The 27,675-nt window shown below is 54.3% G+C and overlaps 1 protein-coding gene across 5 annotated transcripts in view; it reads right to left on the minus strand.

Annotated features, from left to right (window-relative positions):
* Nucleotides 1-1,049: 1,049 nt before the first annotated feature.
* The window catches only part of AKNA (AT-hook transcription factor), a 55,933-nt gene continuing 29,307 nt past the window's right edge, over nucleotides 1,050-27,675 (minus strand). For all 5 annotated transcript variants that reach the window (XM_040482084.1, XM_040482087.1, XM_040482086.1 and 2 more), the window contains exons 7-22: nucleotides 25,416-25,475; nucleotides 23,028-23,155; nucleotides 22,342-22,549; nucleotides 20,355-20,509; nucleotides 20,067-20,261; nucleotides 18,986-19,235; nucleotides 17,871-17,977; nucleotides 16,983-17,194; nucleotides 14,589-14,751; nucleotides 11,427-11,603; nucleotides 10,750-10,865; nucleotides 9,957-10,103; nucleotides 8,643-8,738; nucleotides 7,188-7,304; nucleotides 6,708-6,906; nucleotides 1,050-2,206 (exon numbers count right to left, since the gene is read on the minus strand). In XM_040482084.1, the coding sequence (XP_040338018.1) occupies nucleotides 1,942-2,206; nucleotides 6,708-6,906; nucleotides 7,188-7,304; nucleotides 8,643-8,738; nucleotides 9,957-10,103; nucleotides 10,750-10,865; nucleotides 11,427-11,603; nucleotides 14,589-14,751; nucleotides 16,983-17,194; nucleotides 17,871-17,977; nucleotides 18,986-19,235; nucleotides 20,067-20,261; nucleotides 20,355-20,509; nucleotides 22,342-22,549; nucleotides 23,028-23,155; nucleotides 25,416-25,475 (2,595 nt within the window). In that variant the 3' untranslated portion in view covers nucleotides 1,050-1,941. The remainder of the gene's footprint in view (nucleotides 2,207-6,707; nucleotides 6,907-7,187; nucleotides 7,305-8,642; nucleotides 8,739-9,956; nucleotides 10,104-10,749; nucleotides 10,866-11,426; nucleotides 11,604-14,588; nucleotides 14,752-16,982; nucleotides 17,195-17,870; nucleotides 17,978-18,985; nucleotides 19,236-20,066; nucleotides 20,262-20,354; nucleotides 20,510-22,341; nucleotides 22,550-23,027; nucleotides 23,156-25,415; nucleotides 25,476-27,675) is intronic.

Raw genomic sequence — 27,675 nt, forward strand, 5'->3', positions numbered from 1 at the left:
CCGCCCTGCGCCCCCACCTGTGCCCTTGGCTCCCCGTTCCCGTCTTTGTATCCCAGAGCAGCCTCTTGGCATCCAGGACAGGGTAGGCTCAGAGGCTCAGAACCTACAGGAAATCTTCCCTTCTCGGCTGCCATTTTCAAGTGCACTGAGAAGGGTCAGCTGAAAAATGAAGTAGAAACGGGGCCTGGTGGGCAGGGAGGAGCGTGTGGAAAGTGAGGGGGGCTGACGAGAAAGCCACGGGAAGACGTAGCAGGCGTTGGGGAGAAAATCTCATGGAGGTTAGGAAGAAAAGAATAGTAAAGAAAACGGATTTTAGAGCCAGACATTGCGAGGCTGGGCAGATAGCCCGCCGGGACCTCAGTGTCTCATCAACGGAGGAGGCACATAGTGGGGGTGGTGTGTGAACCGTGAGTGCCCCGTGCTGAATATTTAGCTCAAGCATCGGTATCTTGGGGTGCCTGGGCGGCTCAATCGGTCAAGCTTCTGGCTTCGGCTCAGGTCGTGATCTCATAGTTCGTGGGTTCAAGCCCCACGTCAGGCTCTGTGCTGACAGCTCAGAGCCTGGAGCCTGCTTCACATTCTGTGTCTTCCTTGCTCCCTGCCCCTCCCCCACTCGTACTCTGTCTCTCAAAAATAAATAAACATTAAAAAAAAAAAAAAAGAATTGGCATCTAGCGCGCTCAGTATATGGTGGCTGATGTTGCTGTTTGCTATTAAAAGGAGCACTGGAAGGAGAGTCTAGCCTTGTGCTTTAGGCACCAGCTGTGTGTCTCTGAAAGGGCTTGGCCAGACAGCCTCTCCAGTCAGAAGGGTGAGTCCAGAGACAGGCACAGGGAGAAGGTATGGAGAAACAGCAGCCACCAGAGGAAGGTGGGCAGAGTCTGGAAAACTGCACCCAACAAGCCCCCTGGGGAAGGGCTCCGCTTGTCATCAAATCCCCCACCCACAGAATTGGGGTTAAGAAGCCACAAGTTGACGACACACACCACAGATGTGGGCAGCTTCGGGAATGTTTTTTTTTTCCTTTTTTTTTTTTTTTTTTTTTTTCAAAGATCAATATTCATCCTTCTTCATTTGCCCAAATAACGAAAATAGATTTTTAAATGCCTCAAATATACAAATATCACTGATGCATACACATTCCAGAAAAGCTGAGGTACGCACTCTGCTACAAGGTAGGGAGCCAGAGACGGGCTGGCCTCCCGGCCGCAGACCAGGGCCTGGCAGGCAGCTTGGCCACTAGCCCAGTTCCACAGGGATCCCAGGGACAGAGCTGGGGCTCAGGGGATGAGGTACAGAGAGGGACCAAGGTGGACAGCTTCTAGGCCCTCCCTGGGGGTGTCCCCTTCCCAGCAGGCCCACGGGAAAGTCCTCTCCGGAGAAGCTGGACACATGTTATCCTGGGGGCCTGCCGTCTTGACGTTTCGATGGTGTCAAAGTGCCCTACTGATCCCCAGTCACCAGGAGGAAAGTGCACAGCCGTGTCCTTCCCAGAAACGCCTACGCTGGAGGGGCTGGTCACCGGTGAGGAGACAGGTTTGCACCAGAGACTCTGGCCCTATCCCTTCTCATCTGGCCTGGTAGGTTGGATCTAAGACCAGGAAAACACAGTAAAAAAAAAAAAAAAAAATTGTCCATCTGTATATAAAGTACATATTATTAGCCAGAGGCGGGCAGTGCAGGACCAGGAGACTCCCCGAGGCTGCCCCTCGGGAAGTGGCCTCGGCAGAAGGTGGCCTCGGTCTCAGCACTTCCTTCAGGGGCCGGTCCCCCCGCAGTTCCTTCTCTTCATGCCCAGGCCAACACCCCAGGGCCAGGAGGCCTCTGGGGAGGGGTCGCCGGGGCCCGCGGGAGTGGCTCCAGCCGACTCCCGCCCTGGGGGACAGCAGCAGGCCGCCGGCCCACCTGCCCCCCATCTGTGTCTGAGTCTCCAGAGTGAAGTCAGAAGAGGCAGGAGCCCCTGAGGCTGCGGGCCTGGCGCAGGTCGGCTGACAGGGAGCGGCTCATGTGCTTGGTGGTGCAGCGGATGCTCTCAGCAGCCTGGACGGCTCGATTCAGGGCCTTGTTGAGCTCCTCCAGGTCCTCCAGGTCCAGCTGGATGGAGTGCCGGTGCCCCCGCGCCGGCCGGGAGGAGGCAGAGGGGGGCCACTCGGCGGCGGCTGGCTGGGGCGAGGAAGCTGAGGTAGGTCCCGGAGGCGCGTAGTACCTGAGGAGAGAGGGCCCGGCGTTCGTTAACCACGGACAGGGCCGGGCAGAGCACCGGGTTCGGAGTCAACCCCATGCCAGGCCCTCCAGCTGAGCCCACGGCCCCTGCTCTCTGGGTCTCAGTCTTCACCTCTCAAATGGGAATAATAAACACCTACTTTGAGGGATGAAGGATGATAAACGGGAGTGCCCGACCTGGAACAGCGTCTCGAAAATGGTTGGTTCAGGGGGCGCCCGGGTGGCTCAGCCGGTTAAGCGTCCCAACTTCGGCTCAAGTCATGACCTCACAGTTTGTGAGTTCGAGACACATGTCGGGCTCACTGCTGTCAGCACAGAGCTCGCTTCGGATCCTGTCTCCCTCTCTCTCTGTCCCTCCCCCACTCAATCTCTCTCTCTCTCTCTCAGAAAGAAATGAATACTTAAAAAAAATGGTGCAGGGGTGCCTGGGCGGCTCAGTCAGTTAAGCAACCAACCGACTCTCGATCTCAGCTCAGGTCTCGACCTCCCAGTCGTGGGATGGAGCCTGACATCGGGCTCTGTGCTGACAGCGTGGAGCCTGCTTGGGATTCTCTCTCCCTCTCTCTCTACCCCTCCCCCACTCACACTCGCTCTCTCTCTTGCTCTCTCTCAAAATAAACTTAAAAAAAAATGGTTAGTTCGATCTACCTATTCACTTCATATTTATTGATCTTACAGTATGTGCCAGCCCTGCGGTTACACTGGTGAATGAGTAACATGGACCCCACTGCCTTCTTGGGGCTTCTCATCTCAGAGCCAGATCCCGGGGAGACTAGGATCACCCGCAGGCTCTGTAGCAAACCCCCTTCATCAGAGAGGTGACGTGTGTTCCCATTTGCCAAGCGTGGAGCAGCAGACACACGTGATAATAATTAGGGTTCTGTAGGAGGCGGAGGGTCTTGTTCCACTCATCCAGGGAGCAGGTGGAAACGTGTCCTTCCCAGCCTGGCCCTGCAGGAACGTGGGGCGTTGTGTAAAGTGCTGGGAGCCATGTGATGGAGCACAGATTTCTCCAGGTAGTGAGCGCAGCACGCAGCCAGGCTCCCCAGTCCGGCGACGGGCGGGAAGAGGGGGTGGCCCTTGTGTTGTGGAATCAAGCGTGTGGAGGAGACAGGGAGACAGAGAAAGGTTTTGCCCAAATGCAGCAGGGATAAGTAGAGGAGGAGTTGGCCAGAGTCTGTCACTGGCATCTTGCTTGACACACTGTAAACTCTGGCCTCCTTCCTGACTTTCCACTTCTTCGGACCCACGTTATCGTACAGCGTTCAGGAGAAAAGGGCTCTGCTAGGACCGGAACACATATCTCTCCGAAGAAGACACACAGATGCACAATAAGCACACGAAAAGATGCTCAGCGTCATTAGCCACCAGGGAAACGCAAATAAAAACCATGTGAGATGCCACGTCAGGCGGTTGGCCACCACCGGATGACTCAAGTCAAAAGGACAGATGGTGGCCAGGAGGCGGAGAAATCAGAAGCCTCATAAGCTGCTGATGGGGACGTAAAATGGCACCACCACTTTGGAAAACCGTCTGGTGGCACCTAGCCCCGAGCTGGCATTGCATGCTGGGTACCGTGTGCCGGGCTCGGAGATACACGTTTTCTTGACCAGCACGTATCTTACTTGTTCGGTGGGTACCGCTATGCTTATGTTACAGACGAGCAAAGAGAAGTTCAGAGAAGCTAGGTGAGGCAGGAAGCCTGCCCCCAAATCCCAGCCATTCCATGTGGATTCCCCTTTCAGGGGCTCTGTTCCCCCACCTAAAAGAGCCACCTTTAGCTACCTGCTGGGAGAGATCTGATAAGAAAATTCAGGTCGAAAGCTCTGGACGCTGCCTGGCCACTCTGCTTCTGTACACATCAGCTCAGAGTCAGAGCGCTGGAAGGGGCGGTGCTGGACTCACACCCAGAGCTAATTAGCACCCAGTAGATGCCAGTACATATCATCTGAACCGAACCAATAGGCTTCTTGAATCCAATTCCTTCCCCCAGGGACTATCAGGTGTAATTACTGGGTTTACACACACCCCTACCGTTTAATAATTTGATGACCAGCTAGCTTGGCCTGAAAGTCACATCCCAAACACCCTCTAAGGCAGAAGCTGCAACTGTCCCCCACCTTTGTTTTGGCCCAAAGCAAAACCAAAAAACCTTCCTGGCTAGAAAGCCTTTGGCGCACGGCTATAAGGCACTCAGCCAGCAGGTGGCAGCACAGCCCCATAAACTTTCTAAAGGGCACCCTGTCATTGAGCATGCTCAGCCCTGCTGATGGCAGATGGAGAAACTTGAGGGCATCATCAGCCCAAACTCTAGCAGCATTTGAAATGCTATGCTTCCTGGCCAACTTCTATGTATTGTGGGCTTTCCGTGTATTAGTTCATGTAATCCTTACCACAACCCATTTCACAGAGGAAAGAACTGAGGCACAGAGGAGCAAAGTGACCCAGCTAAGGTTGTAGGCTACCGCCGGCCAGGTCTGTCGGGCACTACAGCTCAGGGCTCTTCTCCTTCCCTATGACCTGTCCAGGCCTGGACACAGCCACCTGGTTAGGTCTGCCCACAGGTCTGAGTCTGGAAGGATATGGGACAGCCTCCGAAGCGGAGAGGCACCCAGAGTTTCATCCTGGGCCAGCCGATTCCAGGCGAAACCTCTCCTGCCCAGTGAGTCGGGGCATAGGCAGGCATCTCCTGCTGCAGGCCTGAGCATGCAGCATGGCCTCGACGGAGCAGAATACTCCTGGAGTCGGCTGAGGGCGGCAAGAAAGCATCGCATAGGCCAGAGTCCTTATGGGGACGGGGGCTGGGCGGCACCCTACACCTCTGCTCCCGCCGAGCTCCAGCCCCCACAGCGACCCCGGCCTCTTGCTGCGCACGACACAGGATGCTGATGGCGTGCCACTGAAGGAGGCTCCCGCACGACTCGTTTTATATGGAGGGGCACTGAGGCACGGAACTAGCCAGTGACAGGACAAGAAGACAAGTCTCCTAATTTCAGCGCCCAGGGTTTTTCTCCCCCTGCACAATCCTGTCCTGTGGCAGCCACCTTTATGTATCTTTCTTCTTTGCCAACGACTGTGCCGTGCAGTGGCACTCCCCACGGTGACGACAACGCTGCCCCCCACAACAAATTCCACAAACGTCTCACGTGCGTCTGGCCACGTGCCTCACTTCACCCTCACACAACCAACTGTACGTGGTCGAGACTACTACCCCATTTAACAGATGGGAAAATGGAGGCTCAGAGAGGAAGTAGCTTTACCAAGGCCACGGCGCCAGTAGGTGGCTGATGGAGATCTAGCAGAGCTTGGACTCTAAACGTGGAACCACTTCTGCCTCAACTGGCGTGTATTTTCTCTCTCGGCAGAGGCCATATCCAAATAGAAACAAGGCAAGTCTGAGAAACGAGCACAGCCAAGAGCCAAGAGGGGCCTAAGGACACATGACGACTGAGTGTATGTGGCATTCTGGACGGGATCCCAGGCCAGAAAAAGACCTTCAGGTAAACACTGAAGAAACCCATGGGGCACTTGGGTGGCTCAGTCAACTGAGTGACTGACTTTGGCCCAGATCATGGTCTCATGGTTCATGAGTTTGAGCCTCACATCGGGCTTGTTGCTGTCAGCATGGAACCCGCTTTAGATCCTCTGTCCCCCTCTGCCCCTTCCCCACCTGCGCTCCCTCTCAAACATAAAAATAAACCTATAAAAAAACTGAAGACACCCAAATAATCTATGGGCTTCAGTTAATAATAACGTATTCATATTGGTTCACTAACTGTGCAAAAGTATCACGTTCAAGTAAGATGTTAGTGACAGGGGAAACTGTGTGTGTGTGTGTGTGTGTGTGTGTGTGTGTGTGCGTGTGCATGTGTGTGGGGCGGTTATATGAGAACTCTCTTTACTGTCTGCTCCATTTCTCTCTGCATCTAAAACTGTTCTGAAAAGCAAAGCATGGGGCACCTGGGTGGCTCAGGCGGTTGAACATCCAACTCTGAATTTTGGCTTGGGTCCTGATCTCCCAATTTGCGAGTTCGAGCCCCGCAATTCTCTCTCTCTCCTTCTCTCTCTGCTCCTCCCTGAAGCCCCCTCAAAATGAGTAAATAAACCTAAAAAAATAATAAAGGCTATTGACAAGCAGTAGGTGTGCATTACTTACTTGCTGGAAAGACCCACAGGAAATGGGGAAGGGTTAGGGTTCTAGAGCTAGACTCCCATGAGCTTTCCCTGTGAGCTCCTAGGGGGCAGGGCCCTCTGTCAGGCTCCACTGCTGGGCACCCCGTCCCCGCCCAGGCCAAGCACTCTCCCTGGTGTGCAGGGTTTGTTGAGTGACTGCACGAGTGTTCTGCTTGTTTTGCACGTTACACACTGGGGCGAAACACAGGAGCGAGCGACGCCCGGGTTCTCAGCAGCCGGAGACAGACGTGAACGCGAATTGGGAAGCGAGTCAAACAGAGGCTGGGAAGGTGGGAAAGGGAGGTTCTTACACAGCGGCCGACGGGTAAGGCACGATGGGCACCGAGGAGACGTAGGCAAAGGCGGGAGGGGCCGGTGCTGGGGGCACGGCAGGCAGATACCACAGTCCCGGGAGCGGCCGGGCCGGCGACCCTGCCTGCTTGCTGCGTCGTGGGGGGCTGGAGGCTGAGCGTGAGTGTGCATTCCTCCTTGGGGCGGCGCTTTCTGTCCCTGCAAGGGGGGGGGGGTGCGCCAGAGAGGTCAGTCTTATTGCCTGGGAAGCTCTAGAACAGGCAGAACAGGGGGCCACCCACCTCTGCCCTGTCAGAGCTGGACACTGGGCTGGCCATGCTGGCAGTGCCTCGCTTCAGGAAACAAATCCTCTGCCTGGTTTGCTCTGCCCCAGACTGGGAGAGCAGCCGCCCGAGCTAAACACCCCCTGGGGCCCCCGAACTCCCAAAAAGGAGAGCTGGGTGTCTGGCTGGGAGAAGAGAATGAGCGTCTGTCCCTACCAGAGGTGGCTGAGTCTGGGCCATCCGTCTTTGGGGGCGTCCCGACTTGACCACACAGGGGACATCGCAGGGTATCAGTGGGAACCGGTCCCAGTGGGTCCCTGGTGACAGTACCACCTACAAGAGGAGGAAGAGGGGTCAGGAGAGGATTACGTCTGGATCAACGGGCCTGGAGCCCCCAAGCAGACCTCCGCCAACAAGCCATCGCTCCCCCATTTTACAGACTGGAAAACTGAGGCTCCAAAAGGTTGAATGATATGCCAAAGTGTCAGAGTAGGAAATCGGCGGTGCTCTGTCTGAGCCCAAGCCCGGGCTCTCCCGAATGCAGCCCCTGAGCCTATATTCATTCCTCCACACTGAGGCCCATTCTCCATGTGGGAATGGCCCACGATGGCCCCTCAGGCACCAGGGGGTCAGTAGAGGCCTAAGGGAGCAGGAGAGGAGTGGACAACCTGGTCCTCTTCCCACGCACATCCTCAACACCTCACCTGGAAGTCCTCTCACCCCCCTGGCTGAGTTATAGGCTCCCCAGCCCCACCCTGTGCTCAGATCACTGTTTCGTCATTGCTTAGCTGCGAGCTCCTTGGGGACAGGGCCCAGGGCCCAGTATGGGCAGGTGCTGAATGAATGAATGAATGAATGAACAAATAGAGATGGCTGTTGAGACTTGAGCAAAGGCAAAGAAACATAATGGTGAAGAGCCAGGGTTCTGGAGCCACAAAGTCCTGGGTGCAAATCCTGGCTCTACCACTAGTGAGCTGTGTGCTCTTGGGCAAGTTATTTAACCTCTATGAGCCTCAGTTTCCTCACCTGTAAAATAGGCGTAATAATAAAATGGGCAAAACCCATTTCATAGGGTTGTGAAGATTCATGTTTGTAAAACCCTTAGCATGATGCGCTGTTTATAGTGGGGGCTTAATCAATGACAGCTCCGTTGTTATCATCATCATTGCTTGAAAGGGCTTTAGGGACCATCCCCAATCCTTTCATTACGGTTGTCAAGTCTGAGGCTCAGAGAAGTCAAGGAACTTGCCTAAGATCACACAGCAAGTCAGTAGCAAAACTGGGACTAGAACCCAGTATCCATATTCTCTGGCCACTGCTGTCCCCATGACTCTTCCCTGTTGGGTGTGGTGGAAGGAGGCAGAGGGGAAGGCAGATGGAGGGGAGACGGGACATAATCATCACCACCTGGCCCCACCCCTCTTATCAGGAACTTAAGCCATGCCCAACGTTAACCCATGTCATAGTCAAGGATGGCTTCAGGCAGCAGTACCTGGCGCAATAGGTGTGAAAGCAGGACCCCCTGGGAGGGCTGAGAAGTGCCCCCAAACCCTCCCTTGTCGTACCTTGACCCGCCACTGAGCTCAGGCAGGCCCACGTCCTGCACCCTCTCCTACAGGGACAAGCCGCAGCCTCTGTGCACTGACCACCTCTCCAGGTACCACCCCTCACCTGAGTCCTGGGTCCTAGCAGGTCGGCAGTGGGGACAGGAGATTGTGCCACCGCCTCTTGGGACAGTCTTGGGGGTGGGAACGTGGTACTCCTGGCCTAGGGAAGAAACCAGACAGCCAGCTCTTTGCATGTTTGGAGAACTGGGGAGGATTGGGGACTACCTGTCTCCTCTTGCTGACATCCAGAAGCAATCAACAAACCCAAGCTCATTTAGACCGGCAGGCAGGCCGCCAGGAAGCAATGATGAGCAATGACAAAGACACTACTCCCCCAGATCCCCGCTTGCTGGGTGGGACTGGAATGGCCTGGGCATAGGGTCGGCTGTGTTCTCCCCGTGCTCCGAGAGGCTGTGAGATGGGGACAGTCACACACGGACTTCATAGGTTTATTGGAAGGACTGAGTGGGGCCGTGTCCATGAGGTGCCCTGCCGGCACCTGGCAGGTGTAACGTGTTCAAGGTTATCAGGAAGGTGGACAGATGCTCGGGTCTTCACCTAGACCTGTCCTCTCCCGCTTTGTCCTTCCCGGAGTCTCAAATGGGACGTTAAGAATGTTGCCTGACTGCTTATCTTTTTTCTCCCCTGTGCCACGCAGGGGTTCCACTTCCCATTCTGTGTGTGTTGCCTGGGGCCGCGCCCCCACCCCTCCACGGACCGGCGGCCACTCCCACGTCTGACTGCTCGGCTCTATCTGCTCCATTGGGGTAGACACGCATCTCTCATTTCTCGCCTCGTCTCCTGCACTCAGCCATACGGATCCGAGGTTAACTGCCCTCCCTCCCAGGGTGGTAGGGATGAGAGCCACGTCTATAACTTACTTAGTATAATTTACACGCTTACTATAACTGCTTGTTACTGTCTGCTATGCGGTCGGATTCATGAAAGTTGGAGCCACATCCGCATCTGTTTTAATGCGAAGCACCCTGAAATCCTACTATGTGTCATCTGAAGGCCTACTGTGTGCTGGGTGCCTAGTTCACGGGACCCTGCGGCACCCTGGAGGATCAGAGCTGAGGGTAGGCCAAGGGTAACGGATTTGGCACCCACTCTGCAAACAGCGGGTGTTTCATAAACCTCTTTATGACTGACCGGCTAACGGACCTTCCCCAGAACCAAGCGTGGGCTCTCACGCAGGGGAGGCATCAGAAACTGCTGGATGAACGAACGAACACGCCAAGGTTCAGAGAGGCGGTACGCCCTGGTGCCTCCCGTATCACGGAATTCGCCGAAAATGACGTCAACAGCCCATGGTGAAATGGGGAAGGCATCATGACAGAGCAGTCCTCCCTGGGGGCTGGGCCACCCCCTGGCCCACCTGTGTACTGGCCCCGGAAGGTGACCCTGTCTGGCCTCTTGGTGCCGCCCGCTCTTTTCATTCCATCCCGAGCTGCCTGCGCACTGTCCTCAGAGGTCCGGCTCTTCTCAGAGAACAGCTGGGGGGAGGTGGGCTCGGATCCGGAACCTGAGGTGGAAAAAGAGGAGCATCAAAGGGGGTGGGGGGCCCACATGGCTCAGGGAGTGGGCGGATGAGAAGTTCAGGCTCTGGGGCAGAGCGTGGGTTTTAATCCTTGGTAATATCAGCCGACACACGTGGGTGGAAACCTGACCTCATGCTAAGCGCTGGTCTAGACCGGCCGCGTCCGCGGTACGCGCACCCTCGCGGCCATCCCAGGAGGCCGGTCCTATTATTGCTGCACAATTAGCTGTCCCTCTAACCACACAGAGCAGGTAAACAACCTGGCCAAGGTCACCTGGCTGGGAAGGGGTGAGGTGGGCTGAACCCTTCTCCTCCTCCTCCAGGCGATTCTCCTGCACTTTCGGGCTTTGGTGTCTATACCTGCGGAGTGTGGGTAAATGTGACCCACCTTGCGGTGAAGACTGACGTCAGATACACACGACGCCCTGACAGAAACCCTGGCATGTCGTAGGCGTGTGACATACAGTGGCCGACACTGGAAGCGGTTTTCAGGGCCCTGCCGCGCCAAAATGGACGCACAAAACCTCCTCCAAGTTTCCTCCCAGGCTGTGGCGCTGGTCCCTGGCCACTGAGCTAACCCGCCCAGAAATCTGCAGGCTCCCGCAGTCAGGGCGGGCAGGTGGTCACTTACTCAGGGACAGCTGGGGCACCTCCCGAGGCACCGAGGAAGACCTGGCTCGCCGCCTTCCTGCGGGGTCAGCTTGCTCTGCACCTGCAGGCTCACCAGACAGTCTCTCTGTGGATTTGCTAGCAAAGAGGAGAGACAGATGATGTCACTAGAGGAGGTTTGATGCAGCCCTTAAAGATGGTCAGCAAGAAAGCCAACCCAGGGAAAGGCTTATAGCAGAGGAGGAAAGCAGGAAAGTCAAAACCAAAGACTCTGGGAGTCAGACCCCCAGAAAGCGGCTCTGAGCCTCTCTGACCCTCAGTTTCCCCATCTGTCAAGTGGGGATAATGACAGCAATTACCTCAGAGGGTTATGGGAAGGATTAGTGAGACGATGTCCGTAAAAACCTGAACCTCGGTGCCCTCCCATAGAAACACTTGGAAACACCCAGCTGATTTTAGAAGTCATCTTCAGTGAATCGCTAAGGGGTGAGCGGGCGGACATCCTGGAAATATTTAGCTCTTCACTTGGGTGATGAGTTCAGGTTATGCAGTAGATATTATTTTATGCATCAAATGTTACATAGGAAAAAGGTGTAAGAGTCGGAGAGGGGTGTGAGTTCACATGTCTGGAGAGACCCAGGGGCAGCCAAGTCTGCCACGCCACCGGGGCACAAGGGCAGGCGTTTTGGGGTCACCCACCTGCCATAGTGGGAGCCCCAGGCGGCTGAGGAATCCGTTGGCCGGGCCCGGGCCCGGGCGGGGCGGTTGAAGGTGGAGGCCGGGCACACCAGGCTGCCCTGGGGTGGCTGATGCAGGCTGTCCTCCAGCCGCAGGCGGAGCAGAGACACCTCCTCTTGTAGCTCTCGGATGGCCTGGCTGGGGTGGGGGGAGGGGACAGAAACAAAGAGCGGATGTGCAAGGTGCGGAGCCCCAGCCACCCGCACGCACAGCGCCGCCTGGATGCCCAGGTCTCGTCCCTTTGCGCCAGGCACGGGCCCAACTCTGCTGCCCGCGGATTCTGGAACTTCCTTGTGTGTCCACTTTTCTTGCTGCCCATCTCGACACCTCTGAGCTCGTGCCCCTGCACGTTGGGTGCGCAAAGCACAACTTCGAGGGTTATCTTGCCTAACAGGCAGGGTCTCTGAGTGACTGTTCTGAACACCAGGGACTCACTGTCAAGGTGGAGTGGAAGATGCAGAATAAAAAGGGCACAAGCTGAAGGTCCACTTTAGAATCTGAATTCTGACCCCCTTGGGCTGTCCCCCCCTTCTTCTACCTCTGTCTCTAGAAATGGTAAACTGACAGTCCAGGTCTGGTTTCTTCCCCTCCCTTATTATTCAGCCCATCCTTCCTGGCTCCCCCTAAACATTTTCTACGTGGTCCAAGCCCTGTCTGTCTGCGGTAGCAGAAGATGCTTGTCTGTCTGTCTCCCCAACCAGACAGTGGCCAGGCCTCCCCCCCTCACAATCCCTGAGAACCTCACACCTCATAGATGCTCACGGAATGTTCCTGAACTGGACTCAAGGCCCCAAGAGGGGGCAGAGTGAAGGTGTGCGCGAGCAGAGAGGACAAGGGGACATCACAGTGCTTCCTATCACCGCCTATGAGCAGGCTCCAAGGGCAGGGCCCTATCTGCAAGGCTGCTTGTCATCCCTGGGGAGCCCCCAAATACAGCCCAGCCTCTTACAGGCGAGGTATCTCAATGAGCCCCCAGCTTCTATGGAGTAAGTCCTGTCTGCATTGCTCTCCAACCAGCCCCTGAATGTCCAGAGTCTCATTCTGAAGCATCACGGCATCGTGTCGCTGGCATTACAGCAACGATCCTCCCCCACAACCCCGACAACCCCATACATGAACCCCCTACACACGGGGCGTCAGAGTCTGGGCTCGGCATGGCCCAGGCTGGTGCAGGCTCTTCATCTACTCCTGGGCGGGGCTCCCCTCAGGGTGACTTCTCGCTTGGTGGCCCGGACTTGTGGGTGAGTGTCTCCAGATGCCACATCCAGCTCTCAGAGTGTGCCAGAGGGAGCGGAGACCTCTCTGGTTACGCCCCGGCACCGTGTGCGTCCAGGGCAGCCGGGTCTCCTGGCAACCCCCCCGGGAGACGTTTGTTAGGGTCTCCAAGGCAAAGCGTGAGCATACTATTAGCAGGACGGCGGGAGCTCGTGTCACCAGTTAACCCCCGCGTGCACAACTGGGAGGCAACACCGCCTCCGTGTCCCAGGCCGAAGGCGGCCGAGTGAGGGCCTGAGACTTGGAAAACCCACTTGGGTGTCTCTTGTCCTCTCTGCTTCCATCAGGATCTCAGTCTTCCTGACTTAAGTTTTTAGTGGCTGAGGGCCAGCTGGCACTCAAAAAGCCCATCTTTTCCCGCAAACGTTTCCCCTCCCGAGTTCCCCATCTCTGTATCAGCGTCCAACTGGCTGGCCGGCCAGAAGTCTGAGTCATTCGAGACCCTTCTCCCTCCCTGAACACCCCCCAAAAGTTAACCAGCTCCCGGGTCCTGTGGGCCCAATGCCCAGACCCAGGTCCTGTGAGTCTCTTGTCCAATGTACCCCCCTTCCCTCCGACTGGCCCCATCCTGTCTGTCCTGGGTGAGGCAGCCCTCCTGGCAATCTTCCCGCCTCGCCTTGTTCTCACCCTGCTAGTGGCCAGAGAGCTCTTTCTAAAATGTGAACCCGACCTCAGCTGTGTCTGTATGCATTCGCGAATCTTCAGTGAATCATTTCTCTGAGCAGAGCCAGCATCCAGATGTCTAACTATGGTGTTCAAGGCCCTCCAAGACCTCGAACCCTGTGTCTCCTGGTCTACCTCTCCACTGCTCAACCCCACCGCCACATTCACACCTCGGGATCCAGCTGAAACGAACCTTTGGCCCTGCAAAGGTGACGGGAGCTCTCTCACCTCCAGGCCTTTGCACCTGCTGTTTCCCCTGCTGGGAACACTGTTCCGTCTCTCTTCCTTCAGGTCTCAGCTGAGATACCACTTCCTCCCAGAAGCCCTCCCTGAAGCTTCTCACTGGGCCAGATGTCCCTTCTCTGTGTTCCCACAGTCCTTGGAGCCTCTGCCACCACTGTACTCCTACTGGGGAGTGTGACCATCGGCTTCTTCATTCATCCTACAAGACGGTGAGCCTAACCAGGCCAAGGACGGTCTTGTCCGCTATTGTGTTACCAGGACCTCACATATCATCGACAAGTAAGCCTGGAATTCCTATGCTGGTGTCACCGGAGACAGCAGGAGTACACACACTGAGTCAGGCCTGGAAGCTGAGTACCAGCCCCGGACCCGCCTTTGCACATAGCGACAGTCCCGTGATGGCACAGGCCAGGAGGCCCCTGATGCATTCCTGCAAAGCAGCCTTCCCTGTGCACGTGGGGACAGACACCCCAACCCGACAAAGGCATGTGATTGATTACTGGCCAAAAGCAACTCAAAGGAGAGGGAAGAGGGCTCACGGGCTACTTTCCCATTTCTGTTCAACCAAGCAAGGAACAACTTTCTCAGCAGAGCAACTGTTCATTGAACAATTGTATGAACAGAGCAACTGTTCATACAATGAAAGCATCCACTGCTGAAAATATATCCCTGGGAAGCGCAGACCTGTCTTGGGAGAGAAATGCTGGGGGGTGGGGAGTGAGGTCTCAGCACCAAAAAGGTGAGCCTCCCGGTCGTTGCCCACTGGCTGGACAGGTGTCCTCGAAGTCCACATCCGTGAGGCCCCACGGAGTGGCCCTGCGCCCAGAAACAGGCCACCGGGGTCCATCGGGCCCCAGCACAGCCACCACTGGACGCGGTGGCTGAGCTAGCCCCCGCCTCCCTCGGGCGTCGCTCTCCCGTCTCTGTGATGGCCCGACTTACTCTCGCCCTGTCCTGGTGAGGAGGAGGGTGCGGGTGCTCTCTGCCGGTCCATGGGACAGAGTGGCAGCTGCAGAAGCCGAGGTCGGGGGTGGGCGGATTGTCGTGCTACGGGCGAGCTGCTCAGAAATCGGCTGTCGCCCCTCCGACTCTGAGCCAGGCACCGCTAAGGAGGCAGAGAGAGACCAGGGTGAGTTCGCCTGGAGAGGATCCCTGCAGTGCGCATGTCCGGGAGCAGAAGCATACGGGCACAGAGGCAGTGCCAGCTGAGGTCATAACTGAAGTTCTCAAAGAGGTCACTGGCCCACTGACCTCAGAACCAGAAGATGTGGTTCTTGCTGGGAGCTTGGCCGTGCAAAGCTGGGCCTGCAGAGCTGTTCCTACCTAGATTCCACCCGCCGCGGCCCCCCCCATCCACCATTTCAGCACCAGGTCTGAGTCTGCAGGCACCTCCCCCTGTGAAGAGCTCATTGCCCCTTCACATGGACACCACCCCCCCCCCCCCCCCCCCCAGCCTCGGCCATGCATCACCACGTTCTGGGACTGGCTCCAGAGCCCCCCACCTCCCGCTAAGATTATCGTCACGGCTTTGCCTCTGTGCATTTTCCTGGGGAGAGTGTTCAAAACTTTAGCCTTTCAAAGGGATGGGTGGCCACGGGTTAAAAACCACTGACCTGGCCCACACGTTAAAAACAAGGTGCCCCCGAGGGGCGCCTGGGTGGCTCAGTCGGTTAAGCATCCGACTTCGGCTCAGGTCATGATCTCATGGTCTGTGAGTTCGAGCCCCGCGTCGGGCTCTGTGCCGACAGCTCAGAGCCTGGAGCCTGTTTCAGATTCTGGGTCTCCCTCTCTCTCTGCCCCTCCCCTGTTGATGCTCTGTCTCTCTCTGTCTCAAAAATAAATAAACGTTAAAAACAATTAAAAAAAAAAAAAAACAAGGTGCCCTTGGAACCCTACTCAATAATACAGAAAGGAACAGACTGTCAATACAGGGAACAACCCAGACGAATTTCCAGAGATACAGGGAGTGAAGAAGCCAATTCCAAGTGCATACATATGATCCCATTTATAGAATGTTCTTGGAATGACAAAATTGGGGCAATGGCGGCCACCTGAGAGACCATCAGGAGTTCAGAAGGCAGTGGACGTGAGGTGTCCATTAAGGGGCGACATGCCATTAATCTGCACCATGGCTTTGCAGGATGTTCTCATTGGGGGAAACTGGCTGAAGGATACATAGGATCTCCCTGGATTATATATCACTACAACATGTGAATCCATAACTAACTGAACTTTTAATTAAGGTTTAACTTTCCAAGTTTTAAATGATAAGCCTTGGAAAGAGGCAAAGCCAATCTGAGGTGTAGAAGCCAGTGCAGGGGTCACTTTGAGAGGGTGGGAATGACTGGAAGGAGCTTAGGGGAGCGTCTGAGGTCCTGATCGTGCTGAGTTTCTTGGTCTGTGTTCATTTTGTGAAAATTTCATCAATTTACGTTCTTTCCTGTATGTTTATTTCACTGAAAAGTTCACATGCATTTTCTTAAAGGTAAAAAACTGAAATCACAGAATGCATAGACGTGGAAAGTGTTCATGACAGCGCTTGGGGGGGGAAAAGAGTTATGAAGCGCTCACATATAATATGATCCCATTTTTGCTTTAAGTGCACCTGAATAAACACGTACACATTGGTATAGAAAACAATTCACAGGTTTGACGCCAAAATGTAGCAGTGATGGTTCCGGGCATATTTTTTTCTCTCTTCCCTTCTGTCTACCCTATCTGTAGTTGCAAATTTTCCCACAGTGAACCCGCATGATATTTTGTATCCTAAAAGGTAATGTAGGGGCGCCTGGGTGGCTCAGTCGGTTAAGCGTCCGACTTCAGCTCAGGTCATGACCTCACGGTCCGTGAGTTCGAGCCCCGCATTGGGCTCTGTGCTGACAGCTCAGAGCCTGGAGCCTGTTTCGGATTCTGTGTCTCCCTCTCTCTCTGACCCTCCCCCATTCATGCTCTGTCTCTCTCTGTCTCAAAAATAAATAAACAAAAGGGGCGCCTGGGTGGTGCAGTCGGTTAAGCGTCCGACTTCAGCCAGGTCACGATCTCGCGGTCCGTGAGTTCGAGCCCCGCGTCGGGCTCTGGGCTGATGGCTCAGAGCCTGGAGCTGTTTCCGATTCTGTGTCTCCCTCTCTCTCTGCCCCTCCCCTGTTCATGCTCTGTCTCTCTCTGTCCCAAAAATAAATAAACGTTGAAAAAAAAAAATTAAAAAAAAAATAAAAAAAAATAAATAAACAAAAAAAAAAAAGGGTAATGTAACACAAGGTTTTCATTGCTTTGATTTTTCAATAGGTGCCATCCGGCTACTCCCAGGTTCTGGCCAACAGAGATACACCCACTCACCCATCTCGGCCACCAGTGCCCGCTCCCGGCGGAGACTGGGTGCCCTCTGCCGCAGAGGACTGTCCCGGCCGGAGGGTCGCCTCTGGGCTCTGCTCCTGGGTGTGCTGGGCTCCACGGATCTTCTGGGGACTGGAGGACCCCTGGTCTGGGGATGGGAAACTGCATCCCGGGGCTCAGATGCAGTGAAGGGCTGGGCCAATGTTCCTGCAGTGCTGAGGGACCGTGGCGGGAGAGACATGTTGAGATGGCCCGGGCCTCCGAGCCCCTCCACGTTCTAAGCCAATGAGCTCCTGACCTCTGGGACTTGGCACCCGGGGCAGTACGGTGTTTCTGAGGATGTGCCCCCGTTACACGTGCATTTGTGTATCGAGCCGTCCACCTGCCTACCCGCAGGGGCAAAATTATAAGGCTCAATTTAATTTTTAGAAAATATACAGAGAAATGGAATTTCTAATCCTTTCTTCCCATGTAGCCACAGGGAGCCAGGCAGGCCTCCTGGAGGTGGCAGGCGGGGGGGACTGCACCCAGCTTTGGAGGCTGTTGCTCTACATGGTGGCTCATTACTCCACCCCTCCCCGAGTGCCCTCCTCCACCCTTGCTTTGGGGTTCTAGCCCAGTCTCTTCTCAGGGAGTCGCCCTGATTGCCCTTTACCCTTGTCTTCTGTTCCCCTCCCGCCACCCAATCTGTAGATCTTCATTTACCATTTAGTCATTGATTTGCTCAACAGATACTTATTCCCCAGTCTGTCGCTGGTTGGTTGAGTGGGGGATGAGGGGAGGGCTCTGAGAATGCCCAGGTCATCAGCCCCTGTTCTAGGCTCACGGCACTTATTCCCAGGTTACCCCTCTGCACACAAAGCCGATGGGGAAGGCGGGGTCCCGGAGTACCTGATGTGGGAGAACCGGTGCTCTGGCGTTTGGGTGAGGGGCGACACTCTACTGGTTTCTGAGCCCACGAAACCACTGTCTGTCTCGGGGGATGCCATCCAGGGCTCCTGAAAGAGGCAGTGTCCCTTTAAGTCTGAGGAGTGTGCCTAAGGCACACTGGGAAGGTCTTCCCGATCCGGGCCTGGACCTCACATTCCAGAAGCTCACAGGCCTGGAGGCTGGCCCAGCTCCTGGCGGCCAGGCCTGCGGTGTGAGAGTCCTCAGGCACTCGGGACCAGCACCAGGCCAACAGCAGGGACTCTCCATGTCCCGGGAGGACCCTGAACAAGTCCTGCTTCCCTGAGGAGTTGGGGAGGCCCTGGAGACAGACACTGTAGCAGATTTCCGGAGCTGAGGAAGGAGGGGAGGAGAGGGAGAAAGCCATCTCACTGTGGGGATGGGATTCACATTTTCCACATGTCTTCCAGCTTGGGCCTGGAATGCCATGGTCCTGTCGGACGGCAGAAAAGCCCGGGCCCAATGAATCAGGAAGATAAAATTCATCAAATGTGCACACCTCCTCAACACTGGGTCTAATGAAAGGTGCAAAGAACACAAACAGGCGACCCAGGTGCCTGCCCTCAATGAGTTCGTGGTCTAGTGCAGATTGCTTACTACAGGCTCATCAGGACTACAGGTGTGTGTGTGTGTGTGTGTGTGTGTGTGTGTGTGTGTGTCCACATGCATATATATGCATTATTCTAGGGGAGGCTCCATTGCATAAGTCACATTGCCATAGTGATCTGTGACTCCTGCAATAGTTTAAAAATTGCTACTCTAATGTCACAAACAGGCCATGGAATCAAGGACTATCCCCCCATCTGTGCTAAGCAGGCTCAAACAAATACAGACAATGGGCCATAAGCTTTCAGAGGACAAGAGGTCCTGGCAGGGGGGCAGGGGGGCAGGGGTACAGGGAGCTACAGCAGAGAGGCAGCACCAGGCATAAGCCCTGAATGTTGGGGCAGAATTGTGCCTGGTAGCGATTGGGAACAGCAGGCATTCTGGAAGGGTGTGAGCAAAGGCCCGGGGGCAGAAATCCCCAGGAGATCCACGCCCCATGCACAGATGCTTACCTCTAGGTGGGGCCCACCAGCTGGGCGCAGAGACTTCTGTGGAAGGTGCTCAGAGAGGCCGCTTCCCTCTAAGCTGGTCAGACTGCCCTGGTGGGATGCCAAAGGCTTGGTGCCCCGAGGGTGAGGTGGTCTGCTGGGGCCCGGAGGAGGAGCTGCCTCGACTTTGTCCAGGTCCTGGAGGTAGCCATCTCTGGCCACGGATGCATGGAAGCCTGCTGGCTTTACAGACACCATCTGCTCCACAGTCTCCCTGGCAGCGGGGAGGGGCAAAGCAGGTCTGAGCCCTGGCATGGGCTGGGCAGCCCTGTCCTGGGAGCCAAGCAGTCTGGGCGCAAGTTCTGGGGTCAGACACCCCTGGCTGCCCACCCAGTGTTTTGTCACCGTTGAGCTGTGTGGCCTCGGGCAAGATTCCTCCCCTCTCTGAACTTCACTTTTCTCCTATATAAAATGGGGAGGGCCCGCAAAACCTACCCAAAGCACTAGAGCGGAAATAGTGCGGAAACAAACGAGCTATCATTTCCCAGGCGTCAGGAATCTGCACACTGTCTTCCCCATTTCAGCCATTTCATTAACTTCAATCTACTCAAAAGGCTCATGTCATCATTATAAATGGAAGAGCAGTCAGTATTCTGTGTTACAAATAGAAACTAACTTTGGAAATAGACACAAGACCCAAGAACACACTATTGTTACATTCTAGGCAGATCCTCTTGTCTGCTAAAGGCTCTGGGCCTGAGGTCTGCTCGCTTGTTCTTGTTCTTTTTAAAGGACGATCAGGAGAGGCAGTGAAGACATAATGGCACGGGAACTTTCTCCTGGAGGGACTTGGAAGGTCTGAGGCTGAAGAGGACAGTGACGTTATCTCACGCTGCATCTGGCCTGCCAAAAACCATGTCCCGCCCCACCCCAAATCCCTTCCGGTGCTATCCACGGTGTATAGTCCACACTGGGGAGAGACCTGGGTCACAGGCCAGGAAGCCACTTCTAAGCTGTAACGAGCCGTCGAGCTCAGTAGGATAATCACCACCCCTGTGGTTTCAGAGCTGGTCTGGGGACAGGTAGGGGAGGCTCAGTGACATACTTGAGGGGGGTCCTGTGACTTCTTTCAGCCGGTGCTGGGAGCTGCCTTACGGGCATCCCGGTGGCCTCTGATTTTCTTGGAGGTGGAGCTGGTCCGTCAACTTCTACCGAATGGCCTTGCCCGTCCTCGTCCTCATCCTCGTCCTCGCCCTCCTCCGGCTTCATGGCTTCTGGGACAGTCTTCACGCTGAGGTACCTGAGGAACACAGAGGAGCATGACTCTGCCCGGCAGGGCCAGCCAAGATCCAGTCACTGGGCCGGACACCCCGGCCTCACCCCTGCTACTCACCGCTCCAGGAGGCCGTGGAAATCCTGCTCCACCGGCAGCTCCTTATGCCTGGGTGGGGCCGGGAGGCCCAGCGGCCCGTCCTCCGTCTCACTGCTGGCGGTGCTCAGCTCCACGTTCACATGCGATGGGCAGGGGCCGATGCTGGTGGCGTGAGGCTGGACCAGAAAGGCGGAGGGGCAGAGATTCAGCAGGTAGCCAAACACCACTTCCTAGGGACCTACCTTTCACCAGGCTCATGCGGGGCACTGAAGACTTAACAGGATAGACTCGCTGACTCTATCACCCTTTCCTGCGCGTGCAGAATGCAGGGACTGGATCGCGCGACCTTCAATACTGGCTGCCATGAACGGAACATCTGCCATATGCCAGACGCTGAACAGGCACGACTGCACAATAGTCCCTCCAGTACCTACGGCTTTTACAACCCATTTTACAGACAGAAAACCGAGGCTCAGATGACTTGCCCAGACTTACAACAGAAGCGAGGAGCAGAGCAGAGACTTGAAGCCAGATTTCCTGCCAGAGGCACCTCTCCTCACCTGCTCCTGCTGGGTATGGACACCCAGCCCCCAAAACACCTTCATTGTGGGAGCACGGGAGCCCCTCAAGATGACGCACTTGGGTTTGCACCCGTGAGCGCGTGAGGTAGCACCTGGAGGGGCTTTCCACAGTGTGAGAGTTTCCCCTACATCACTGGGCCACCAAGACCTCCGTCGTCATGGCTATCTTACCAGCGCCCAGCCCTCCGTCAGCCCCCGCCTCACCTACCATGCTGGCCCTTTCTCCTGCTCCAGTGCCTAATAGACATGCCTTCACAGCACAGGGAGCAAGGCACAGAAGACCCCACTACTGTCACCTGTGTGGCTGCTATGTGACAGCTATCCACTCACTCTGCTCAATTATGCAGAGCAAACCATGATCATCTCTCTTGGGGCTGTGATTTGGGCTAGAGAGACTTCTACAAAGTCCTTTCTGTGCAAGGCCCTTGTCTAGGGTCTCCTGACCTGTGCACAGTCCCCAACTCCATCTAGTGCTACAAGCAGGACGCTGGAGGCCACCCCCATTCCCCTTCCTCTCACCACCACTGCAAGGCCAGGCAAATGTGCCTTCTACACCTGTCTCAGGTCCACGCACATCTCTCTATCTGCCCTTCCCTTCTCCCACCTACCTGCCGATCCTCTTTTAATACCCCCTGCTGAAAACCCAGAAGAGTTTAAGGCCAAACCCTTGATGTGACCCACAAGCCCCTACATCATGGAGCCCCCGCCTTCCCCTCCAGCCACAGCTCTGACAATTGCCCCCTCACCTTCCATACTCTAACCACAGGTCCTTTGCACCGGCTGTTTCCCCTGGTGCATGGCTTCTGCTCTTCTGCGTGTAGTAATTCCCACTCAGATCTCATTAAAACATTTCTTACTCAAGGAAAGTTTCTCGGGGCCTCTAAACTCAGTCATGTTGCCCTGTTACTCTCCTAGAGCCCCATAATTCTCCTTCAGAGCCCTGAGCAAAATAGAATGAGTTCAGCAAGACAAGCAACTCCATGAGTATTAAAACCACCTACTTTTTTTTAAGTTTATTTATTTATTTGGAGAGAGAGAGAGAGAGAGCATGAGTGAGGGAGGGGTAGAGACAGAGAGAGAGAGAGAGGGAGAGAGAGAGAGAGAGAGAGAGAGAGAGAGAATTCCAAGCAGGTTCCACACTGTCAGTGCAGAGCCTGACATAGGGCTTGATCCCATGAACCCAACATGGGGCCCAATTTCACGAACCATGAGATCATGACCTGAGCCGAAATCAAGAGTTGGATGCTTAACCAGCTGAGCCACCCAGGCACCCCCCACCTATTTTTGTTGGTCGGTTTCCCACTGAATTCCCACCACGTGTCTCGGGTGCTGGCACATGGTGCATACTTCACAAGTATGCAGTGAAGAAGTCGATTAAGGAAGAAGAGAAGGAAGGAAAGGTCCAGTATGGCTGGGCAAAGAGGTACCTGAGGGCAGAGGGTCTGGGTGGCGGGTGTGGGGGCTTGTCCTGAAGGAGAAGGCAGGTGCACTGGCTGGCGTGGAGAAGGCGTGGCTGGGGGGCTGTCTGGAGTGGAGTCTGACCCGGCTCGCTCAGGCTCAGGCTGGGTGTGGTCCATGTGGTCCTTTAGCTCTTCCAGGCGAATACCCAGCTGGAATATCTCCTCCTCTAGCACCCTGGGGAGACATCAGCACCCGGACCTGTTACGGCAACCACAGCAGGCAGGTCTGGGAGGCCGTGCTTCTGAGCGGAACTTCCAGAGAATGCCCATGGACGGTCCAGTTAATGTCCCAGTTTGGATTATGTGGAGAACTCGAAAAAACAAGGTGAAAGGGGACTCGACTGGGAACAGGTGGCCTCCGCCTGAGCCCCGCTCTGCGACCAACAGGCTGTGGGGCCTTGAGTAAATCCCTTCCCCTCTGGCCTCACTTCTCTGCTCTCTGATGAGCAGTTTCAGGTCTCATCTCCAAGGTCACGTCTCATGGCAATGAGTCCAAAAGGACACACACTTCAGCCTTCAGGTGTACCCGCATCTGGATATGCTGCTAATTGGGGTAGGATTTCTCCCTGTTCCTGTAGCACATGAATTATGAGGACAAAGTGTGCCCTTCCTGGTGACTAAGGGAACCAGAGGCCTCCCTCCCCAGCACGTACCTGCCAGGATCAAATTTGCCGGGCGTCCCCTGGGGGCCGGCCAGCTGCTGGGCCGGCTGTTGCTCCCTGCAGGCCTTCAGGTACTCCTCCTCCAGGGCCGCGTGGGTGGCCTTTAGCCGCTGGAAGCCCTGAAACCAGACCAGGCCAGGAGGACCTGAGTGTGCAGCCCCCGTGGGCTCTGTCCTTGCAGATACAGTGGATGAGGGAGCTCACGGTGGGGGTGGGGCAGAAGACCCATCCTCTGGGCCCCTAAGTCCCTAGAAGGCTGGGGTTAAGACTCCCTAAAACCTGCCTGCCCCCGTCTAGCTCTCTGCCATCAGACTGGCAAGGCCGAGGCATGGCTCAGAGCCTCGGCACGGGCTCCAGAGAGCACTAGTGTTTCCTGGATAGACCTACACGTACCCCAATGTTCCATGACGGTTGCAGGCCAAATACGCCATCACTACGTCCCCCTGTGGGCCCAGTACTTGAGCGACCACGGATCCTCATTCTTATTTTCCAAACTGTGGATCTGGGAACAGTAGTCACTCTTTTCCCAAGCGCTTATGGACTGTCATGATAGATGACCATCACTACCACACTGCTGCTAACAACAGCTAAAATTTACTGAGCACTGAGGTTCTACGCTAAAGCAGTTGGCATTAGTCACTGAATTTCCAACATAGTCCTAAGGACAGGGGTAGTTTATCACCTTCATTTAAAGAGGAGAAACCGAGGCACAGAGGGTTATTTAAGTTGGTGAAGGTCACACAGTGAGGGAGCAAGTTGTAAGCAGGATTTGAACCCGGGTCCTCCAGCTCCAGAGCTCGTGGGCCTAACAGTGATGTTAGGCGTCCACAGCAAAGGTGGTGACAGCTAACAGATGGTTAAAACTCAGGAACTCAGAAGGGTCATTTCCCCTGGCTTGTGATCATCCCCATCCCCTTCATTCTATGCTGACAGCAGACTGAGTTCAAGGACAACCTAGAATCTAGTCCCCGGGCAGGCTTGATCTTCCAACAGCTCTTGACCTCCTAGATGCGGGGGAAGTACCACAGAGGGGAAGAAAAAGAAGCGTTTTGTTTTTCAAGGTCCTCGCTCATGCACTCAGTGAGATAATACAACACACATCACATATGTTGCAATTGGAAAATGGATGATGTCTATATGGTAACATAGTAATTAGTAACACAGTAATGACGTAGTAAAAATATAGCATTTTTTGGGGCGCCTGGGTGGCGCAGTCGGTTAAGCGTCCGACTTCAGCCAGGTCACGATCTCGCGGTCCGTGAGTTCGAGCCCCGCGTCAGGCTCTGGGCTGATGGCTCAGAGCCTGGAGCCTGTTTCTGATTCTGTGTCTCCCTCTCTCTCTGCCCCTCCCCCGTTCATGCTCTGTCTCTCTCTGTCCCAAAAATAAATAAACATTGAAAAAAAAATTTAAAAAAAATATAGCATTTTTTACAAACCAGGTGTATTGTATTTGCCCCTCTCCACCCCTCTTCAGCTCCCCTCCCCACGCTGCTCTGTGCCTCCAGCATCAGCTGGGCTCCACACCTGCTGGCTTCCCAGGGGGGGTCTTGCCTAGTGGGAGGCATCTGTAAGAGGTCAAAGGGCGGGAGGAGAGAGACCTGGCAGGGAAGAGCTGCGGTCCCCAGGCTGCCCTGTTCCTTGTCGCATCCCCTGACGCTGCCCACGGCCCCGCTAACAGCCCCTTCATTGACCCCACGCTTCCAGCTTTCAGAGCTCTACCTGCTCCTTTCCCGGGGTCCTGCTGATGCAGCAGAAATCTCGATTTTATATACGACTATAGTTGTCCAGAAATACCAAAATCCAAGAGGAAATAAGCCCATAATGGTTAGATTAGGGCTCCCCTCCCCTTTGCCCCTTGGTTTTCAGATACTGGGCAATCACTTTTACAAGACAAGAAAATTTTTGAAAGGGCAAGTCTCTTCTGGTGGCTGAGAGGGAGCCAGATGGGTGGGAGGCGGTGCAGACCAGGGATTACCACCGCGGACTCGGGTATCAGACAGACCTGGGTCTGGGCTCCGCTGCCTACCAGCCGCGTGGCCTTCAAGTCGCCTGTCTCGGCTTCCCCCGCTCCATTCCAGTTAAATGCGGGCGATGACTGTAACCACCTTACTGGCGTTCTATGATAAAACGCAATCATGTGCATCGAAGGCGTGCCACAGTGCCTCTGGCACACCACCACCACTGCTTAATCAGTGGTAATACTGTGATATACTGGTCCTTGTCACGGCAAGCTAAGCAGGGGCTGTCTGCTGTGAAAGGAGACGGTGTGTCTGAGATTCTCTGGCCTGTGTTGCGGCGGACGGGGCTTCAGAGACTCCACTTTGGGGGACAGAGCAGGTGTCTGGAAGCTCCAAGGGCATCTCCCGAAGTAGACGGTACCTTGAGTTGGTCCTGGGGCGTCAGCCGTCCTGCCTGCATCAGCCCTGCAAAGGATTCCACCTGGACATCGGGAGGGGAAGGAAACCCGCTCTAGTTAATCGGGACCCTGGAAGGTGAGGCCTGCAGCCCCCACGCTTAGCCACATTCGCGCCTTGGCACCAGAAACTGGGTCCCGCCTCAGGATGTGGGTTTCCTGCCAAGCACGGAAAGGCGGATGCCAGAAACTGTCTCCACCACTGGCTCTGGTCACGGCTGCCTTTGGAAAAATCAAAGCGGAGCCTCCCAGAATTTATCAATAGCAAAGCACACTCACTCATGGGCATGAAGGTCTATGACACAGGATGTTTACTGCAGCATAATGGCGGGGGCAACAGAAACGATCGTACTATCTGTGGAGTAGTACGCAGCCATCAAGAAGAGGAAAGGGTATGTGTCTGTGCTCACGTATGAACTAAGACCTACTTTTCGGTGTCAAATTGAGGTATAGCCCAGTCTTTACAATAAGCTAGCATCTGTATAAAATAGGGAGAGAGAGAAAAAAAGGAAAAATATAAATACATTTGCTTATATATTATAAACTACCTCTAGAAGGATGCAAGAAACTGAAATATTAATTGCTTCTGGGGCAGAGACCTGGGTGGTGGTGGGGACAGGGATGGGAGGAAGCATTTCTACTCTATGGACCTTCTGAACTCTGAACACAGTGAATTCATCGCCTTCCCAGAAATAAACACTCAACTTCAGGATATTAAAAAAAGTCAAGGTCCAGCATAGCATACATGCTTGTGTGACCATTTCTAAGAACACATGTGTGTGTGTTGAACACTTTTGCACGAAACAGAAGGGCAACTATGGGAAAAAAGACTCTTCACTGAATATGCCCTTTATGCTATGTGAGGTTATTGCCATGTGCATCTAATTACCTTTACAAAAAACTTTTTTTAACAAGGAAAAAAGACAAAGGATGATTTGGGGCTTTCTAGGATTTCTAGAAAAGCTCTAGATTAGTGCCAAAATGTAATATAGAAATTTATATAAATTATACATAGTTTATATAACATAGAAAACAGAGGGGCGCCTGGGTGGCGCAGTCAGTTAAGCATCCGACTTCAGCCAGGTCACGATCTCGCGGTCCGTGAGTTCGAGCCCCGCGTCGGGCTCTGGGCTGATGGCTCAGAGCCTGGAGCCTGTTTCCGATTCTGTGTCTCCCTCTCTCTCTGCCCCTCCCCCGTTCATGCTCTGTCTCTCTCTGTCCCAAAAATAAATAAACGTTGAAAAAAAAAAATTTAACATAGAAAACAGAAACATAATGCAAGCTATGCATGCAATTTAAGATTTTCTTTTTTTTTAATTAAAAATTTTTTTTTATCTTAGAGAGTGAGAGAATCTTAAGCAGGCTCCACGCTCCGCACGGACCCCAATGCAGGGCTCGATCCCACAACCCTGGGATCACGACCCAAGCCAAGATCAAGAATCAGACGTTCAACCGACTGAGCCACCCCGGCATCCCTGCAATTTAAAATTTTCTAAAACATAGAATAAAATTCTAAAAAAATTATGTCAAATGTAAAAATGTAAAAAAGAAACAGGTGAATTAATTTTAATAATGCATTTTATGAACCTAAAATATCATTTTGACATGGAATCCATGTAAACAATTATTGAGATATTTTATATTCTTTTGTCACATTAAGTCTTTGAAACCCACTGTGTGTTTTACCCTCACGGAACACCTCAGTTTGGACTGGTCACATGTCAAGTACTGACCAGCCACATGGTCTGTGGCTCCTGGATCAAACAGCACAGCCCTAGGTCATCAGGGGTCAGCTGGTGCCCCAGCTCCTGCTCGGTGTGATGACCTTGCCTTTGCTTTACAGCACACAGGACACGAAGAAACATCTCTCCAGGTATGGAACGAGGATGGTGGTGATAAACCAGGAGAAAGTACTTGTTCAGGTTACTATGATGGATGAGTTTGAGGAAGCCAGACACAAAAGGACGAAGATTATATACATCTATTTATATAAAATGTCCAGAAAAGGCAAACCCAAGGAGACAGAAAGTAAATGAGAAGCCTCCAGGGGCTGGGGGAAGGGGAATGGGGGAACTGCTTAATGGATAGGAGCTTCTCACTGGGTGATGAAAAAGATTGATCGTGGTGATAGCTGCATGACTGTGAATATAGTAAAACCCACTGAAGCATTAACTTTAAAGGAGTAAATTGTATGACATGTGAATTATATCTCAACAAAACTGTTAC

Source organism: Herpailurus yagouaroundi, unplaced genomic scaffold (assembly GCF_014898765.1).
Source record: "Herpailurus yagouaroundi ecotype Mexico unplaced genomic scaffold, PumYag 160, whole genome shotgun sequence".
Lineage (NCBI taxonomy): Eukaryota > Metazoa > Chordata > Mammalia > Carnivora > Felidae > Herpailurus > Herpailurus yagouaroundi.